The sequence below is a fragment of the Ictalurus furcatus genome, chromosome 11 (genome assembly GCF_023375685.1).
Source record: "Ictalurus furcatus strain D&B chromosome 11, Billie_1.0, whole genome shotgun sequence".
In the NCBI taxonomy this organism is placed as follows: Eukaryota; Metazoa; Chordata; class Actinopteri; order Siluriformes; family Ictaluridae; genus Ictalurus; species Ictalurus furcatus.
In genome coordinates, this window is record NC_071265.1 from 6,614,913 (window position 1) to 6,635,546 (window position 20,634).

A 20,634-nucleotide genomic window follows, 5' to 3' on the forward strand; every position below is an offset into this window, starting at 1 on the left:
TGCAACCCGTAGTCACCCAGCAAACAGGGGACGTCCCACGGACGTTGCGAACGTCCACTTAGGTCCGCATTTGTTCCGGTTTATAACGTCCGCCGGCGGACGTTCCGAGGACGTCAGAGGATATCAAATCATAACATCACCGAATGTGTTCATTTCAGCGAAAGTCCCCGAAGAGTCCCGAATGGCCGCTGGACGTCCTGTGAACGTCCCTTCGAACATCCGTAGGACGTCAAGAGGACCCTACACATGGACGTTCGTAGAGGCCATTTAGGGGACGTCCTGGGGACCTTTTGTTTGTCAGCTGGGTATTCACTTATTCTGCAGTGCCTCTGTCGCATGGCATGTTTTATTCAGCTGTGTTGTACAGGTACAGTTAGCCCGATTTCACCTGTCAACGTTTCACCGACACGGATGTACGTTTTGTCGTTCGCTTTCTCAGTAAAAATGAAGCGCGCTGTTGTGTTGGAAGCAGATGCAGAACGCATCCGGTGTCGATTCATGCCAAGTCTTTATATATATAAAGAAATAGGCTTTTTACCAACTTTTTGCTGCTTTTGATTAAAACGTTTAACTCCGACCTCTAATAAGGAAAAGCCAAAGAAAATGCACCCCCCCATTTCACCTCTACTCGGAATTTCACTCATAAACTCAGGATAGTTGCTGCGTTGTATTTTAAGTGGGTAATTTGCATGTTTTAATGATGTAATTTCCCTGGACAACATGGCCGCCTCCTCCTTAAGCAAGGCCTTAACCCTCTCAACTGTTCAGTTGTATAAATGAGATAACTGTAAGTCGGTCTGGATAAGAGCGTCTGCCAAATGCCATAAATATAAATGAGTGGCTACTGGTTCTGTTTTATTAGTGTGAACTTAAAACATTCACGCAACATTGCGGACTAAACTCGCAGCCCAGCAACAACAGTCTGAGGGAGAAACTGCATTTTGTTCCAATATATACACACTATATAGAGGAAGGACAATAAAAAATCCCACTTGACTTGAACAGCGGACAATAATGAGCAGCTTAGCGACAAGCTAGACAGCGGACAATAGCGTGTAGCGTTAGCAACAAGCTAGCAGCTAACGTTGGTGGTTACCTTCTCAAAACAGAAAAGCCAAACTCGCTATAAACTAATTTAACAGAGGAGAAGGGGTACTTTACACTGTTTACGGTGCGAGCGGCCATGTTGGTTTGACATCACTGCATACCCCAATCCCACCTAATGAGTTACCCCACTCGTGATTACCTCATGCTTACCAGCAGCTGGTTACCAAGAGGTAATCGCAAGAGGGCATGAGCACAGGCGTACACGCTGTTGGGAGTTCTCAGACTCATCTTCCCAACACAAAATGCTCAAAATATATTGGATGATATTTTCCTGCAGAAACCAGCAAAATATTACAGAAACTGTAAGTGAAGTTCACAGGGATATAACGTCTGGACCTGAGCTTCTTTAAGAGTGTTAAAGAAGTTCTTCACAGCAGTAGATACTGACAGCTGTTTGGTGGTGTGTGTGTTAGAGGTAGAGGAGCGTGGACACGTGAGAGGGCTTGTTAGCCATGTCAGCGGGAGTGCAGAGGCGTGAGTGTGAAGCTCTTAATTACTGATCATTTGGGCAGCTTGTGAGAAGAAGTGCGAGACCCCAAGCCAGGATTTTCTTCCTTTTTCACACTGGACACAAAGAATTAGTGACAATCACATGAGAGACAAATGCAGTGATTACACTTCAGATTGCTTCCTGATACCAAGAGTGATGCGCTAATGTCCTGGCAGAGATCTCTGTGTGTGTGTGTGTGTGTGTGTGTGTGTGTGTGTGTGTGTGTGTGTGTGTGTGTGTGTGTGTGTGTGTGTGTGTGTGTGTGTGTGTGTGTGTGTGTGTGTGTGTGTGTGTGTGTGTGTGTGTGTGTGTGTGTGTGTGTGTGTGTGTGTTCAGTTTAGTTCTCTTATTGTCTATATGGGAAATTTGGCTTGCGTCATGGCTCGACCGAAAATGGACGTTTGAGACGAACAAGAAAATCAACGTTAATAACAATACAGAGGAAGTAAAAGTATATCAATAAATCATTCTCAATAAATAATGATAAATGGGACTCCAGATTATGCAAATTAAGTTAAGAGTAAAGCTCTTATGGGCATGCTGCTATAGGAATATTATCAGAGACATCATGGTTGCCTGCTTTATGTACATTGTACTTTTTATCCCTTTATAGTTACTTTTAATGTTGTGGAATGCCCATGAAATGAGCTATTTCCTGTTTTCTTTCCTCATTAACAGTCGTTTCCTGTCCTCGTTTCTCTCTCTCTCTCTCTCTCTCTGTCTCTCCTGAAGTTAGTAAGACAAAAAAAAACACACACACCAAGAAACATGAAATCGTAACCACTTCTATCCTGATGACTTAATGACTCTCTTACAAAGTGCCGACACTGGAGACTCCTTCCATAAACATTTCTTTACTTTACAGAACATTTCACCAGATCAGCAATTATTATACATACTTCTTTTGTTAAAATGACATCGTCTGCTTACTGTTCATATAAACCTGCATAAAATCAAGTTTATTGCACAGTTATTGCTACATGGAGCTGTTTGTTTCTGATCTCTACCCCGCCTGGGAAGCCTGTAAGCAGCTCAGATTCTTCAGGTAATGGACAAGTGGAAATGTGAAGTCGAACCGTGCGCTTTCGGAATTGTTTTCTAATTAAAGGCATGTCAAATGAGGCTTCTGTTGTTCTGAAGACAGACTACGTATGAGCTCGTACTCTCCGTGGCGCGCATGAAATCGTGAAATCAGGTTTAAAAAGAGACGATAGCCTGCTCTACTGGTAATGGAGAAAAAGCTTTTTTGTGATGTATGTTTAGAGAAAGTATTGCTCTGTGTTGTCGGTGATGTGGAAAAGTGTGAAGGGCAGGTGGAAAAGGGGCTAGTCCTGAGCAGCACAGTAAGCATACAGCGCACATGGCGGGCTTTCACTGGCTACATTCTTGTGGCTTTGTTGCTGTTCAGAGGCCTCTGTTGTTGTGCCAGATTCCTGGAGGTTTAAAAGGCCAGCCAGCTGTGTTCATGATTTGTGGCACTTTGTGCTGCGCTAATGAAAAGCATAAATGTTTAGGGGTTGCGTTGCTTCTGTCACTCCCCTACTGATAACCTCCCAGCAGCCCCCCCACCGAAGAATGTCCGAGTCAGAGGAGCCTGGCTTTCATTAAGTCCGCTCACACAGCAAATCAAACAGCAGCAGAAGATCAAGTGGAGCCCGGAATCAAACATCTCTTTTATTAGGTTTTCGTCTGCTGGGTAAAAGTCACGACGGCCGTGCTTTTATTTGAAAAAGACACTGTGTGTGACTGGGGGGGAAATTCTCCTTCATTATCTACATTATGTTAGCACACGTTCCACAAAGCTGTTGAAGAAGAACCAATATTCAACATGTTTTCTTTCTTTCTTTTAGGGATGCACCGAAATGAAAATTCTTGGCCGAAGCCAAAACCGAATGGCTTTGAAGCCGAAGGCCGAATACAGAACACGTTTCTTCGCGTTTTTTTTTTTGCATTTATTTTGCCTTTTTTTTTTCGCCATTGCATAAATTAAATAGTCAAAATGTGCTTTTTACTATTTTGTCTTGCTTTTCAAAGGAAAAAAAGCAATTACAAAAATATCTATTTAACACTGAACATTTTTTTTCATTCCAGCAGGCATCGGCTACCAACAAGGCACAATATAACTTTAAATTAATAAATGAATAAAATAAAAATATTTTGATGTGGTCATCTTTGAGCCTCCCTTGAATAGCCGATGTTAGGCCTATAACTGACTGCTGAAAGAATGGAACACTCTGTAGCCTACAAATAAAAAGTGCATTGACAAGACTGCAGGAAATGGTTCTATTGGGTTCTATACGTCTGATTATATTGGGGATATATACCGCTCGCGTCCCTGTACACCTCGCGGAGTATTAGAGTAGATATAGGGTAGTTAGATACGTTGTTAATGTTATGTTCCTTGATGGATTTAGTTAGTTTAAACTATAGATTAGTGTTTCCACTCCCAGTCCATAGCACTCGTTCATGTTTCTTGTTTTGTGTTGTGACCCTGTTTTCTGTGACCACGCCTTTGATTCCCTTTGCCTGTCTTGACTCCGTTTTTTGGATTACGATTTGGATTTGTCTGCCTGCCCTTAAATAAATGCGTCTTCACCTGCTTCCGTACTCCACTCCCTTACGTCTCGCGGCGTGACCAAATACTCCGGAACAGAAACAAAACAAACGCACGTGTCCACAGTAAACATCCGAAGAGCACGTAGCTCGTGCACGCGCGCGCCCCCTCATCGAGGTCGTGACATTCGCGCTGGTTGCTAGGCTATTTGGTCGCGTCATCAAACACGTCATTGTTCGGTCAAATTTATTCGGCCTTTTCACTTATTCGGCCGAACACCAAAAATGCTTTATAATTTCGGTTGCCAAACATTCGGTGCATCCCTACTTTCTTTCTTTCTTTCATCAAATCATCCAATTCCTTCCTTTTTGCCTTTCTTTCCTCTTTTCCCCTTCCTTCCATCCTTCTTTCCTTCCCTCCTCCACCCTTTCCTGGTGCCTTTCTTCTTTTGCGTCTTCCCTCCTTCTTTACCTTCCTTCCTTTCTCCCTCCCTTCCAGCCTTCCTTCCCTCCTCTATTCTTTACTGCTTCCTGCCTTCTTTTGCTTCTCCCCCCCTCTTTATTTTCCTTTAATTACTTCCATCCTTCCTTCCTTCCCTACTTCCTTCCTTCTCTTTTCCCTACTTCCTTACTTTCTTCCCTTTTTCCCTCCCTCATTACTTCCCTCCGTTCTACCTTCTTACTTTTCCAGCCTTCCTTTCCTTTCTGCCTTCTTTCTGTTCCTTCCTTCCTTCCTTCCTCGCTCACTCACGCACTCTCTGAACTGCTGCTGTAATCATAAAGCCTGTCCTGAGCTCATCCCAGCAGTCAAATTCACCCTCTATTCATACCGAACATCCCTTAAACACACTCAGTACTGCTTATATTTACTCTCCTACACCTGTATACTGTAATGATTTATAATCCGTCTAACTGTCCGGTGTCAGCCAGAAAAGCACGTGCCAAACGTCCACGTACGTGCCAAATAGCATGTCAGTATATTAATGATGTCATTGCTATGTAAGTATCTGGTATAATGTGGGTTGTAAAGTCTACACCTCCATCCAGTTACATTAACATATATACACACAGAGCATATACAATAAATATGAAGTCTTTTTGAATTTGGTCTCACTGTGTGCTGGAGGAGCCTTTTATGTGGATCATGAAATGCGCATTTATGAATTTGTGTGTTTATGAACTTGTTGTAATGACTGCCAGCGGAATTTCTCCACGTTTTATTACATGCATTTACACAGCAGAAAGAAATTCTCTCTGAATCACCTTCAACCAAGAGAAAGAACGAGTCCGCAGTCATGGAGCGTGTGCTGATTGGAACGTATTTAGCACATTCATTCTGAAAGGAGCTTATAGTGGTTAGACTGTTATGATAGTTGTTTTTGTAGTTTCTTTTTACCAGCTACAGGCATGCAGGCTTCATAAGCACCGTGGCCTCCCTCAGACGCCTCCCTGCCAGCCCAATCAACACGCATTAATCATCCTGGCGGGGTTTCAGCGCTCGAACTTGACAAACTGTCCGTCCAATATTCTGACATGGGCTGAGGTGGCTGAAACGTCAGAACTGGGTTTATTTTTATCCGGGTGGAGGGAGGACCGTCCCGGGTTAATCTCTACACACTTGCTTATAATGAGAGATTCTGATTTTTATCCCACACTGATGTTGACTTCAAAGGGGTTGATTAAGTTCCGGTAACAGCAGCTTTGACACTGCTGACAGCACTTTATATTAATGCACTTCTACTACTCCAGCATGTCATCGTTTCTATGGTAACGACTTACAGGGACTTGTCTAGGGGACGCTCCATATAAACGGATTTTAAGAGCACGAGTACTTGTTGATACGGCGGGGTTTTCTCCGAGGAGACATTCGTTTAGCGTTATTGGAAAGAGTCTCCCGTGTCCGAGTCTGGTTAACATTTCTACTCTTGCCTCTACTCTTGCCTCTAGTAACATTTCTACTCTTGCCTCTAGTAACATTTCTACTCTTGCCTCTACTCTTGCCTCTAGTAACATTTCTACTCTTGCCTCTAGTAACATTTCTACTCTTGCCTCTAGTAACATTTCTACTCTTGCCTCTACTCTTGCCTCTAGTAACATTTCTACTCTTGCCTCTAGTAACATTTCTACTCTTGCCTCTACTCTTGCCTCTAGTAACATTTCTACTCTTGCCTCTACTCTTGCCTCTAGTAACATTTCTACTCTTGCCTCTAGTAACATTTCTACTCTTGCCTCTACTCTTGCCTCTAGTAACATTTCTACTCTTGCCTCTACTCTTGCCTCTAGTAACATTTCTACTCTTGCCTCTACTCTTGCCTCTAGTAACATTTCTACTCTTGCCTCTACTCTTGCCTCTAGTAGTAACATTTCTACTCTTGCCTCTACTCTTGCCTCTAGTAACATTTCTACTCGCCTCTACTCTTGCCTCTAGTAACATTTCTACTCTTGCCTCTAGTAACATTTCTACTCTTGCCTCTACTCTTGCCTCTAGTAACATTTCTACTCTTGCCTCTAGTAACATTTCTACTCTTGCCTCTACTCTTGCCTCTAGTAACATTTCTACTCTTGCCTCTACTCTTGCCTCTAGTAACATTTCTACTCTTGCCTCTAGTAACATTTCTACTCTTGCCTCTACTCTTGCCTCTAGTAACATTTCTACTCTTGCCTCTACTCTTGCCTCTAGTAGTAACATTTCTACTCTTGCCTCTACTCTTGCCTCTAGTAACATTTCTACTCTTGCCTCTACTCTTGCCTCTAGTAGTAACATTTCTACTCTTGCCTCTACTCTTGCCTCTAGTAACATTTCTACTCGCCTCTACTCTTGCCTCTAGTAACATTTCTACTCTTGCCTCTACTCTTGCCTCTAGTAGTAACATTTCTACTCTTGCCTCTACTCTTGCCTCTAGTAGTAACATTGCTACTCTTGCCTCTAGTAACATTACTCTTGCCGCTAGTAACATTTCTACTCTTGCCTCTACTCTTGCCTCTAGTAGTAACATTTCTACTCTTGCCTCTACTCTTGCTTCTAGTAGTAACATTTCTACTCTTGCCTCTACTCTTGCTTCTAGTAGTAACATTTCTACTCTTGCCTCTTCTCATGCCTCTAGTAACATTTCTACTCTTGCCTCTAGTAGTAACATTTCTACTCTTGCATCTACTCTTGCCTCTAGTAACATTTCTACTCTTGCATCTACTCTTGCCTCTAGTAACATTTCTACTCTTGCCTCTACTCTTGCCTCTACTCTTGCCTCTAGTAGTAACATTTCTACTCTTGTCTCTACTCTTGCCTCTAGTAGTAACATTTCAACTCTAGATACTAGAAAACTCTAGTATTTTTAATAATGAAATACCTGAATTATACAGAATGGCATGTTTAAAAATACATTTCATATTGATATTTAACTTTGTCAATAAAATAGTGTGTTGTTTAATTGGCATGTTTTTGTGTTTTGCTTTGTTACCAAAATTGGTACCGAGTACCGTGGAATTTGACTGGTATTGGTACCGACTACTGAAATGTTGGTACCGTGACAACCCTATAACAAACAAACAGATACTTTTTGTTTAATAAGCAGTTTGGGGATTAACAGTCGTGGTTGTAATACAGATTCGTTTCATGGTCATTTAAAATCCATTGTGCTGTGAAATGCATCCAGTCTGATGACATATTATCCCTGAGCACATCTTCACTAATCCATTACAGTATTCCAGTCATTTACACTTGACTTTGCTATTTCTCATTATTCCCGAAGATAATGTGATCATCATGAGGAACGTTAATGTTAGGAACGTAAGTGAGCGTGTAAAATAAATCGCAGGGGATCGGCCGAGGTGCGAGAGCTGAACGAGGAGTGTATGGTGGCATTTAGACAGTCTCTCTCTCTCTCTCTCTCTCTCTCTCTCTCTCTCTCTCTCTCTCTCTCGGCACCTTCGCCGTGCGAGCAAGCCATCCCCTAAAGAGCCAAAGATGGCATTTCTTTTTCCCTTGTCACTGAGCTGAAACTAAGCGCCAGCGTCAGGAGTCGCTTCTGCCTTTTATGAGCAGAAGTAAAACCAAACGTTACAAATTCAGCTCGGCGATTTGTTGTGATGCGCATAAAATGTCTGCTTTGTGATCCTAAGCCCTTTGACGGTGGTTACACCAGTACTCTGAAAGATTCATGAGGCGCTGTGTGTTGTGTAACGCTTTAGGACTAGAGGAGGATTACTGCGTGTCAGATCACCTACAGAAACACAGCAGCAGCCCACACAGATCTCTCAGCACAGCTACTAATACACAGCAAGATTTCAGCGGCTCTGTTGAAAAGGGGGGGGGGGGAACTAAAGCAGCCCATGTTGGCAGTTTTAGTCCCTTTATTTATTATTAATTAATAATACGTGGTTGTGATTTGCTGTGAATTTAAGTCACGCAGATCTGAAACATGTATGCTTCAGCTAAAGAAGAATTTCACTTTCTCTCTTGCTCAAATCTTCATGCTCTCAAATATTTGTATTGACCTGGCAGTTCATCTTGTAGTGAAAAGTCCCAGGTATGCCATAATACAGTATGGAGGCTTAACTGCTTAAAATCTTTTTAAAAAAAAATAATGTTAATTGCAATATATTAGTGCTGTTAAATTAACAACAAAATGCATTTAAAGTGTAATTAACTATATAGGAACATATTTTAGCATATAAAAGCATTAAAATATTCGAGTTTATAGTTTTCTATCGCCAAAGATAGAACAAATATTAGCATTAATTTAATAAATAAATAAACAAACAAACAAACAAACAGGCAGAAACTGTAATATTTCAGACTTTATTTACATAAAGCATCATCTTTCTTTTTCTTCCCATTATTCCCATTGTTGCCGTTCTGTGTGTGTGGTTTTTTTGTTTTGTTTTGTTTTGTTTTGTTTTGTTTTGTTTTTTTTTGTTGTTGTTTTTTAATTGATTTCCGCCCCAGTGCAGTCTAGCCGGAATCCCAGCTGTTTATGTTTACTACACAGGGTAACCCACAGTTAACCTTCTAAACCCTACAGAGTGCTCTAGAGGCCCGATCGGACCCCATTTGAGATTCAGCCACGGAAATAATATAAACTCTTATAAGAGCCTTTTAGAAATAAAGTACTTAGAAGTTATATCACCTTTTAGCATACTTGCTATGGTTTTTCTTTTATTGTTGTTGTTGTTTCTTTTATTGTTGTTGTTGTTATATGTACTAAGAAAATTGGCATATGGTTAAACTATATATAAATCAATGCAGAGCAGGTTTCTTACATAAGGCAAGAAGAGTCACTGAAATAAGAAGACAAGATATTTCATGTGTGTTATTTGAATATATTATATATATAAAAATATAAATAAATATTTTATATATATATATATATATATATATATATAAATTTTTTTTTTTTGCCTTAAAATAAGTCAAATATAAACATTTAACTTTTAGCGAAGTGGTAAAATATTGCTCTGTATATAATCAGAGAATTATTTTTTAATACTGTGTAGTTATTTATATCACAGCGCTGTTAAAATCTCAGAGCTGATTGGTCAGAATAAATCTATAACAACAGCTCTGACAACATTCCTTCTGCAAGGCAAAACAGTTTAATAATAATGCACTCGTTCTAATACGTTATCGTTTCTCTAGTAACAACTTACCCAGGGGACGATTACAGCAGAAGCTCTAATTAAATCGATTTTCTTTTTTTTTTTTTTTTTTTTTTTTTTTTAAATCACTCATAAGCTCACAGTATTTCTGGATGGAGTCTCCAGCTGTACCACGAAGGTTTTCTGACATGAGGACCTCTTCAAGATGGAGAACTTTGCGCTTTACGGTTTGTCAGTAGAACGGCAATTTTTTTATTTTTGTCTTTTTAAGTTGAGAAAGAAAGAGACTAGTGAGAGAATGACTGTTTATAGCTGCTGTAAAGTAAGTGAGAACAGGAACTAACTTGTTTTGCAGATGGTCCACAACATGAAATGTAACTCTAAATGGGAAAAGTATGATGTCATTCTTTAGTAAATAAACAAAAATGTATTATTTGTCAAATAACTGTGGTGTAAACAGAATGAAACAATGAAAATAAACAGCTTTCAAACCACTGACTCCATCGTTGGTGTTTAAATAGGAATCCTTTTTATCCGTATCAGTACTTTAAAAGCCCAGCGCAGTTCTACAATTCCAGATTTAAATGCTTTAAAGATAATAAGAGCATATACTATAGTTTATATAATACGCGTTTTCTTTCATGCAGAACAATTGCTGAAATGAATGCCACTGAGCTCAGCAGAAATCCGCTCTCAGTCCTGATAAAAGGGAGAGGAAGAAATCGTTGTTGTACAGCTGGCGTTCGTTTGATCACTGATGCACCACATCGCTCCAGTGGTGCTGACGACGGAACGGAGAACACACGCCACTTCTGTTCTCTCACCAGAGCACATTTAAAATGCACATCCAGACAAAGATTTCTGAGCACAGCGCAAAGATAATTGCATGATCTTCTCTGAGTAAATTAGAGGTGAAGTGGGTCAGAGATTAATCCTGTTTATGTTTAAGCGGGAGAGAAAACGCAAACCCAGAGATAGAAATCTCCTGAGCCGAGATCGGACTGGAAAAGGTCAGACAGGTCTAAGTCTGCAGTGACGCCATGAATCTGATCTCAGGATCCGGCCAGAAATAATGAGCCGTGACTCAGCGGAGTGAAAATCTGATAGTTACTTTGAGACACCCACGCAGTGTTGTATTGGAGTTTATATCTCAGTGCTACTGGATTGGTGATACTGATGGGGCAGAAGGTGTTGATTCATTTTCTGTTACAGCAGCTCTGAACGTTGTTCCAGATCTAATACATGATCATCCGTAGTAATTCTTATTAAGGGATATTTAAGTGAGAACAGGATCTCGATAAGATAAGATAAGATATAAGTTTATTAATCCCCCGTAGGGGAAATTTAGGTCAACATAGCAGCACGAAGGAATATAAAAGAACAGAACAGTTTCATGCATGTTCCACAACATTGTCTGTAAGTGTAAATGGGGACAGAAGTATGACTGCTGTGATAAAATACTGCTGTGGTTAGCACGTTCACCTCACACCTCCAGGGTCCCTTGTTCGAGTCCCGTGCTGCGGGGGTACTCGCAGTGGGGGATGGAACTCCGGTTTCCTCCCCCACTCCAAAGACATGGCATGTCTAAATTGTCTGTAGTGTATGAATGGGTGTGTGATTGTGCCCTGCGATGGATTGGTACCCTGTCCAGGGTGTACCCCGCCTTGTGCCCCATGCTCCCTGGGATAGGCTCCAGGTTCCCCGTGACCCTGAAAAGGAGTAAGTGGTAGAAGATGGATGGATGGATGTGGTATAAGAGGAATAAAACACTTCAAGAAGTGCTGTTATTGGAAAATCATCAGCTTCAGGGTTGTAACAGTAACGCCGTTAGCATCAGGCCACAGCACAGCACCCTGTCATTGATGATTTTCCTGTAACAGCACACCGTATCATGTTTAATTCTTTACAAAGTAGATGCCAGAGATGATGCATTATGAATTGCGAATCCATTCATGAATGTAAGCCTGTTGGAAATCAGAGGTTGTGTAAAGCTGAGGTTTAAACACGACTCCTTTTTCCTCCTCCGCACTTTCATCATTTCTTATCCGCTGACACGAAGCTGTTCAACTATTCCTCCAGGCTTCACTGAAATACAAGCCTGCACATCATCAGGCACTTTTCAGCTGTCTGGCTTTATAACCTAAGAACTCGCTGCACTTTTCACATTGACTACATGCTATTCATGTGAAATGGAAGTTACAGTACTGCTGATGTGCAGTGTGTTGTTGTGGATTTGCGTAGTGTATATCCAGGGTTATTAGTGTGGGGTCTGAAGACACCCAGGGGTCAGTGAAGTATAGCCAGAGGGTCTGTGATTTTGTTACAGTGCTGGAAACCACAACCGACCATGCAGCAATTTTTTCCCCCTTTTATTCGAGTGATATGAAGCTTGTAGGACAAACCAGTACCGTGTTTATGAACATATACAGGATCCTTTAATAACTGCCTGGTCAGGGTCCTGGTGCTTTAAATTAGGCTACTAATTTACTAATTGGGGCGGCTGTGACTCGGGTGGTAGAGCGGGTTGTCCATTAATCGTAGGGTCGGCGGTTCGATTCCCGGCCCACGTGACTCCACATACCGAAGTGTCCTTGGGCAAGACACTGAACCCCGAGTTGCACCCGATGGCAAGTTAGCACCTTGCATGGCAGCTCTGCTACCATTTGTATGTGTGAGTGTGTGTGAACGGGTGAATGATAACCAGTGTAAAGCGTTTTGGATAAAAGCGCTATATGAGTGCAGATCATACATTTTGCTAAATAAAACCAACTACTGTATATTAGGAAGAAAACATTGTGGGCAAGTACAAACACAAATAATATCCGTGCAAGTGGGATTAAAAAAAAAAATCTCTAGTTCAACCTTTAGAGAGATGTAGCTGAGGTTGAACTGCCAGAGCACAACCTTCCTGTTTTGGCCACACCCACTTCAGGTTTAAATCCGAATTGAGATGCAGATGTTCAGAGCACTAAACAGATCCAGACCGTGGCACTGCATTACACCCTTAATGTCTATAAATAACACCAACTGGATTGCATTCATTACAGTTTTAATACAAATGGGTTTTTGTTGGTGGAAAGAAATTTATTATAAATTTTTTATAATGTTCCCAGTGTTTAAATAGTGGGGATTAGTGTTTAGCACATTTACCTCGAACATCCAGGGTCGGGGGTTCGAATCCCACCTCCGCCCTGTGTGTGTGGAGAGTGCAGGTTCTCCCCATGCTTCGGGGGTTTCCTCCGGGTACTCCGGTTTCCTCCCGAAGTCCAGAGACAAGCGTTATAGGCTGATTGGCATGTCCAAATTGTCTGTAGTGTGTAAGTGTGTGTGTGGTGCGATTGTTCCCTGTGATGTTTGGCACCCCGTCCCGGGTGTCCCCCACCTTGTGCCCTGAATCCCCTGAGATAGGCGCCAGACCCCCCCATGACCCTGTGTAGGATAAACGGTATGGAAGATGGATGGATGTTTTAATAGTTTGTTTATAAAAAAAAAAAAAAATAAATAAAAATCTGTACTGGGGGCGGGGGGGTTGGGGCAGTACTTTCCTTTTTCATGTTCTTCTTTTTTTTTTTTTTTTAAAAACAGACACTGCCTGTAAAGCATTAGTGATCCCTGCTGTAGATATTTAGGGGTTCTGCTGTCTACTGTGAAAGGGTCGTACTGCCTGTTGTATGGTTCTATATATAGCCGGTTTCAGCCAGAGCTGTAAACTGAAGTAGACTTTTGTGCAGTTTTAATGATTGCCATTTATTCCAGTGACATTTGGAGGGAAAATAACAGCTCACTCTTGTACTGCATTGAAAAAGTGCATTATAAACCAGGTGATTGATGGGCATCAGGGTGATTGTGATAAATAAAGCTTTACAGGTCTACTGAAGTGCAGAGGAGTGACTATCATTATTACACACACACCTTTGTGTGACCTTTGTAATGGTACACTGCAACCACCAGCCACAATAACGTGATAATGTCACTGCAAACGTCTTCGCTGATTTGTCTTTTCTTTTAGGAAGGTAACTGAAAGATTTTGGGTTAGTATACAGGTTTAAACACACCAACTCTTCTACTGCGATCGAAAGTTTACATTCTACACTTTTGCCAGAATTTCGAGGGATCAGTATAAAAATGGTGCGTGTTTTATCAGCACGAATTCCCCTGACTTTATAGCATTCGCAGCACTAAGGCCATTCTGAATCACTTTCTTATTTTCACAGGATCTTCTACGTGTCACACGATTCGCAAGATCTGAAGATCTTCAGTTATATCGCTCGAGATGGACAGAGCAACGTGTTCAGATGCAACGTCTTCAAATCCAAGAAGAAGGTAAGTCACGTTTCAGTGCCTCTATTACACTGCGCTGCATGGTCGCAGAAACGAAGCAGAATAGTTTTTCAGTTCAGACAATAATAGAACTGTAGATTACAGTATACACATTTTAGCAAGGGTATTTTGCACAAATCTAAGAGAGGTCTGTTTTAATTCTGTGATTTTTATACACAGGTACATCTCAGAAAAATTTGAATATTGTGGAAAAGTTCCTTTTTTTTCCAGAATTTAATTCAAAACGTGGAACTTTTATATAATCTAGATTGATTGCACATGAAGTGAAATATTTCGAGCCTTTTTTTTGTTTTAATCTTGATGATTACGGCTTACAGCTCACGGAAATCAAAAACCCAGCATCTCAGAATATTCGAATAAAGAATTTATCATACAGAAATTTTGACCTGAGAAGAGATCTAATCAGCTAATTAACTAAAAAATACCTGTAAAAGGTTTCCTGAGGCTTTAATCTCTAAGTCTGGTGCAGTACACACAACCACAATCATGGGGAAGATGACAGTAAACGTTGCAATTCATTTGGAAATCGAGGTCCCAGAGTCTGGAGGAAGAGTGGAGAGGCACAGAATCCAAGTTGCTTGAAGTCCAATGTGAAGTTTCCACAATCAGTGATGATTTGGGAGCCATGTCATCTGCTGGTGTTTTATATATACATATATATCTACGGTGCATCCGGAAAGTATTCGCAGCGCTTCACTTTTCCCACATTTTGTTATGTTATAGCCTTATTCCAAAATGGATTAAATTCATTATTTTCCTCAGAATTCTACAAACAATATCCCATAATGACAACGTGAAAGAAGTTTGTTTGAAATCTTTGCAAATTTATTAAAAATAAAAAACAAAAAAAGCACATTTACATAAGTATTCACAGCCTTTGCCATGACACTCAAAATTGAGCTCAGGTGCATCCTGTTTCCACTGATCATCCTTGAGATGTTTCTACAACTTGATTGGAGTCCACCTGTGGTAAATTCAGTTGATTGGACATGATTTGGAAAGGCACACACCTGTCTATATAAGGTCCCACAGTTAACAATGCATGTCAGAGCACAAGCCAAGCCATGGAGTCCAAGGAATTGTCTGTAGACCTCTGAGACAGGATTGTATCGAGGCACAGATCTGGGGAAGGGTACAGAAACATTTCTGCAGCATTGAAGGTCCCAATGAGCACAGTGGCCTCCATCATCCGTAAATACAAGAAGTTTGGAACCAGCAGGACTCTTCCTAGAGCTGGCCGCCCGGCCAAACTGAGCGATCGGGGGAGAAGGGCCTTAGTCAGGGAGGTGACCAAAAACCCGATGGGCACTCTGACAGAGCTCCGGCGTGTCTCTGTGGAGAGAGGAGAACCTTCCAGAAGAACAACCATCTCTGCAGAACTCCATCAATCAGGCCTGAATGGTAGGGTGGCCAGACGGAAGCCACTCCTTAGTAAAAGGCACATGACAGCCCACCTGGAGTTTGCCAAAAGGCACCTGAAGGACTCCCAGACCAACCCCAAGACAAAGATTGAACTCTTTGTCCTGAATGGCAAGCGTCATGTCTGGAGGAAACCAGGCACCACTTATCACCTGGCCAATACCATCCCTACGGTGAAGCATGGTGGTGGCAGCATTATGCTGTGGGGATGTTTTTTAGCGGCAGGAACTGGGAGACTAGTCAGGATCAAGGAAAAGATGAATGCAGCAATGTACAGAGACATCCTTGATGAAAACCTGCTCCAGAGGTCCTGCTCTGGACCTCAGACTGGGGCGAAGGTTCTTCTTCCAACAGGACAACGACCCTAAGCACACAGCCAAGATAACGAAGGAGTAGCTACAGGACAACTCTGTGAATGTCCTCGAGTGGCCCAGCCAGAGCCCAGACTTGCACCCGATTGAACATCTCTGGAGAGATCTGAAAATGGCTGTGCACCAACGCTCCCCATCCAACCTGATGGAGCTAGAGAGGTCCTGCAAAGAAGAATGGGAGAAACTGCCCCAAAAATAGGTGTGCCAAGCTTGTAGCATCATACTCAAAAAGACTTGAGGCTGTAATTGGTGCCAAAGGTGCTTCAACAAAGTATTGAGCAAAGGCTGTGAATACTTATGTGCTTTTTTTTTGTTGTTGTTGTTTTAAACAAACTTCTTTCACGTTGTCATTATGGGGTATTGTTTGTAGAATTTTGAGGAAAATAATGAATTGAATCCATTTTGGAATAAGGCTGTAACATGACAAAATGTGGGAAAAGTGAAGCGCTGTGAGTACTTTCCAGATGCACTGTATATATACACAATGAAGAAGTAAACTTTACTTACCAAGTCAAATTTCTTGTTTGTGTGTGTGTGTGTGTGTGTGTGTGTGTGTGTGTGAGCACTCTTGGCAATAAAGCTCTTTCTGATTCTGATCAGAGTTACTGCTGCCAAAATGGTGGTTCTACAGCCTGCTGAATAATTGGTCTATTTCGCCCTTATGGCATGTGCACCTTGGCTGACTTTCCAACAAGAAAATTCCAGGGAGTAAGTTATTATTACTTGAGAAATAAATGTGTGCTAGTAGAAGGCAGTGCAAAAAAAAAAAAAAACGATTTCGAGCAAAATCTCTGATCTTCGAGGCACGTTTAGGAAATCAGCTCTCGTTGTATTTTTGCTCATCTGCAATAGAAACAGTATTTGAAAATCTCTCTGAAATGCGAATGTCCTCACATATCGTGAAAATACAATCCCTAGTTCATCATACACGTCTACACGAGAGAGGCTGTACTAAATCGGACTTCCTGTAAAAGTTACGGATTATGTTTGGGCTGGCGTGTGTAGATCAGGAGACGTGTCTGCCTATTACCCGCCTCTCCCCAGAGAGCTGAGCTCCAGGAACACACTGGTTTATAGTCCACCATTAATTGGCGTGTCGTTATGAGGAGCTGTTAAAGAAGGTGACACCCTGGGGGATCAATTAAAGAGCAGAAGGCACAGAGCAGACCTTATGGATTTGAATAGACTGCAAACGGTGAGAGGAGGAAAAGATTTCTGTAGCTGATCTTTCACTGGGCCCGACCGTGTTTTTACTGGTTATCTGCATGAACAGCCGCTGTGCGCTTCAGTCACCAGGCCTGCACCGGCTTGAAATGAGCTAAACCTGGGTTAATTAGATGTAGATTAAGATCCCATTCTTGTTTAAAAAATTTGATTTCCGCTTCGATTTGAAGTTGAGAGCTTGTTTAAAAGCTGTTTTTAAAAACTTTGACCAGGTGCAGAGAAAATTAATTGCTTTTTTTTCCCCCCTCGGCATCCATTTTGTACTTGGCTCATTTTACTTTTTAGTAATTAATCTACACTGTAGTGAACTGGAGCGGGTGCAGCAGGTAGCGTTGCCGCATCACAGCTCCAGAGTCCACAGTTTGACGCGGCGCTCGAGTTACTTTCCTAACGTTCTCTCCATGTTAACAGGGGTTCTCCCTTGGTTCTCTGGTTTCATCTCACCTCCCAATAACATACCAGTAGTGGATTAGCTATACCAGACTGCCCCTTGGTGTGAAATAGTATGTGAACGGTTTTGTATGGTGCTCTGCGGTGGACTGGTGTCCCATCTAGGGTGTATTCCCACCTCACTCCCAGTTAAAGAGAGTGAAGATGTATGAACGTTGTGCTGATTTAACTCACTTTAACTCCTTTTTAATACAGAAGTGATATGGATACACACAGTCACAGTCTGTGTGTAAAGATGTCTCTTGTGCGGAATGACGACAAAACTGCAGTTTGTAATTTCTGTAATCTCTGCGCTGATCAAATTTTACAGCGGAAGTGAGCAGCAGTGAAGCGGGAGTTTCGGCGTCGAGTTAAAAACAGTTTTTTTGCCACACTGCTCGAGCTGAATTAAAGCACCAGTACGCCGTTGAAAGATTTAAGTAGATTGCACAGAAAAATATATTTGTAGAGTAGTATATTTCATCTCCAGTTAATGTTAATATATAAAAAGTTGATATTCTATATTACCAGTTTGATGATCAGTGATGAAGTAGAAATGCTTTTGTTTGTGGTGAGTGAATGTGAGACTAACAGGAGGTTTTTTTACAATTCAGTCAAAGTTAATATGAATTAATAACATTCAATAAGTTAAGAAATCTTACTTTAATTTTCAGAATTGAGTTCATGTTAATGTGAGTAAAGTGTTTTCTGTTTATGAGACCAGTTACTGTGGAACAACTTGTTGAAATGGAGAGAATAAAGTTTTTATTTGCATTTCTTTCAGAATTGTGGAATTAATTATTATTTATTTAAAAGAAGGTATAAAAGGCAGAACTATCGGTTACCGGCCGATATCACTCTGAAGAATCGGTTATCGGTATCGGCTGAGAAATTTAATATCGGTGCATCTGTATTGATTTTGCATTGATTTTCTTATTCAAATTGCCAAATCCAGAACATCTGCCTGATAAAACATTCATTAATAATACAAGACAAAAAAATGAAGCGACAGGGAAATCACTTGCTTCCGCTGGTTTGTTTACAATCGGATTTAGAATTTCTGTAGAAAATGTAGATATTATGTTCGGCCTGGACAGCCTTGGGGGCTGATGGGGGATTTTCTAACATGGCTCAGGCATCATCAGCAAGCAACATAATCCAGGATTCTCTACAACTGAGTAAGGCCACAAATTGTCAGCTATAAATACACCTATGACGTGAGTTATTAGTTTGGCGCTGAGAGGTTGCATAAATGCCATGGGGAAAAGCTTGTGCTTTCTCTTCGCTTTGGTGATGAGCATGCTCGAGACAGCACACCGCACATGGTAACTATTCGAAAGAACACTTTGTTTTTTTTCCTCGTCACTGTTGTAATTGAATAGGAAAATGTCCCAGAACACACATACGCTATCAGCTGAGACTTGAATTCTCCTATCGCTCTTTCAGAGAACATATTCAAATAGCTAACCCAAATAACATAACTTATTTGTTTCCCCATTTCTGCTGATTTGGCATACGCTGAATAGGTTTGCTTAGGGATGAATTCTTTTTTTTACATTATTCGAGGACTGGAACAGGAAAAACGAGGGTTGTGCCATCTACCTAATTTAAATATCAGAATACCCGAAAGATCCGCACTCCGTTCGACTGAACGTTGTAACTCGGAACACATTTCCTCAACCGGGAATTCTTACTCGTAAAGCTCGGGACTCGTCTCCTCAAGCCCGAGTTTAGCAAGTGAGGTCAAATCACCATGGCTGCTCAGAGCACCAACAGTAAATAAAGTAGTGTAGAGCTTCTTTCTTTTAAATCAGTTCTACTGTATAAACAAGTATTCGCTTGTGAAATCTATAACACTGACTAAACAATCCACTGGTCTAAGGAGATAAATATACATCACTCATCAAAGGTTGTTGTTTTTTTTTGTTGTTTTTTTTTCACTTTATAGCCCAAACGCACGGTTGAAAATGATGTAATTCTGAGTTCTGACTTCTGAGGAAGTCGAATGCAGTATTAATGAAGGGATATTCAGTTACTCGAAAGGAAATGGTGTGGGGGGAGGCCATCTTTAATGTGGTGTAATCAAATATAATTTTCCCAATGCAGTTATACTGTCATGTGTCTAGATATTAAACAGCAAACAGCTTTCCTGAAATTCAGTTCAGTATTTCAGCCTGTAGTCTACTCTGACATCAGCTAACATTCAAACGTCATGAATTCTGACTAGTCAGAGTCTAGGAGTGAAAATCGTATCGGATTAGTGGACTTTATGTGACCATGGAGGCAGTGCACTTACGCATGAGCTGATGGTGAGGTGTGTCTTACGGAGGTGTGCTATGATTCACATGTTAACGATCTACACTGAGACATTTTAATACGCGTGTGATGAGACCGGAATGCAAACAGTGTCATGAAATGAAAGCTAGTTTCAGGTGATGAGCTGAACGCTGAATAACTGAAGAAGGGAAGATTGGGGGGTGGGGGGAAACATCGCTGAGTTTTGTACTGGTCTCTTCCATTTTCAAGATTTGCTGTACACAGCAGTTTAGTCCTCAGGGTTTCGACAAAGAGACTTTCTTATTAGCTGGTAATTTTCAGAGAGAGCAAGCTCACTCTCTTGGCATCGTCTCACCTCTAAATACAAAGAAATGAATTTAAAAGATAGAGGAAGTCATTCTGGCATCCTGACGCATGCAGGTATACTCATTCTTCTCGTTCAGCCAAGTGAGACATTTCGGCAGCGTCTATGGGTTCTTAAGGTGAAAACGTAGACATTTTGGAACAATCCGACTCAGAAATGGTCCATTATTTCACACAGGGCTCTGTGGAACGTGATTGTTCGTCAGAGATTGCTCTCTGGTTCGTTTCTTTCACCTGCGTCGACGTTCATCACAGTAACGCACATTTTCAATGGCGTTCAGTGGAGTCATTACCCGTCACCAGTTGTACCTGGGCTGCAATAAGCTGCCTGGAGCTCTTCGGGGAGAGAAGTGTTCACACTGCAGTGATAACATTGGCCATAGCATTGGAGTCATTATATCAAGCCATTTCTTTTGAGTTATTTCGGAAAATAAGCTTCGTTAAATGTCGTTTTTGTGCTGCCTT

General features: G+C 41.3%; 1 protein-coding gene across 1 annotated transcript in view; it reads left to right on the forward strand.

Moving 5' to 3' along the window:
• The window catches only part of nos1apa (nitric oxide synthase 1 (neuronal) adaptor protein a), a 135,637-nt gene that overhangs the window by 77,533 nt on the left and 37,470 nt on the right, over positions 1-20,634 (forward strand). Inside the window, exon 5 of the mRNA XM_053636941.1 lies at positions 13,960-14,068. Coding sequence (XP_053492916.1) covers positions 13,960-14,068 — 109 coding nt within the window. The remainder of the gene's footprint in view (positions 1-13,959; positions 14,069-20,634) is intronic.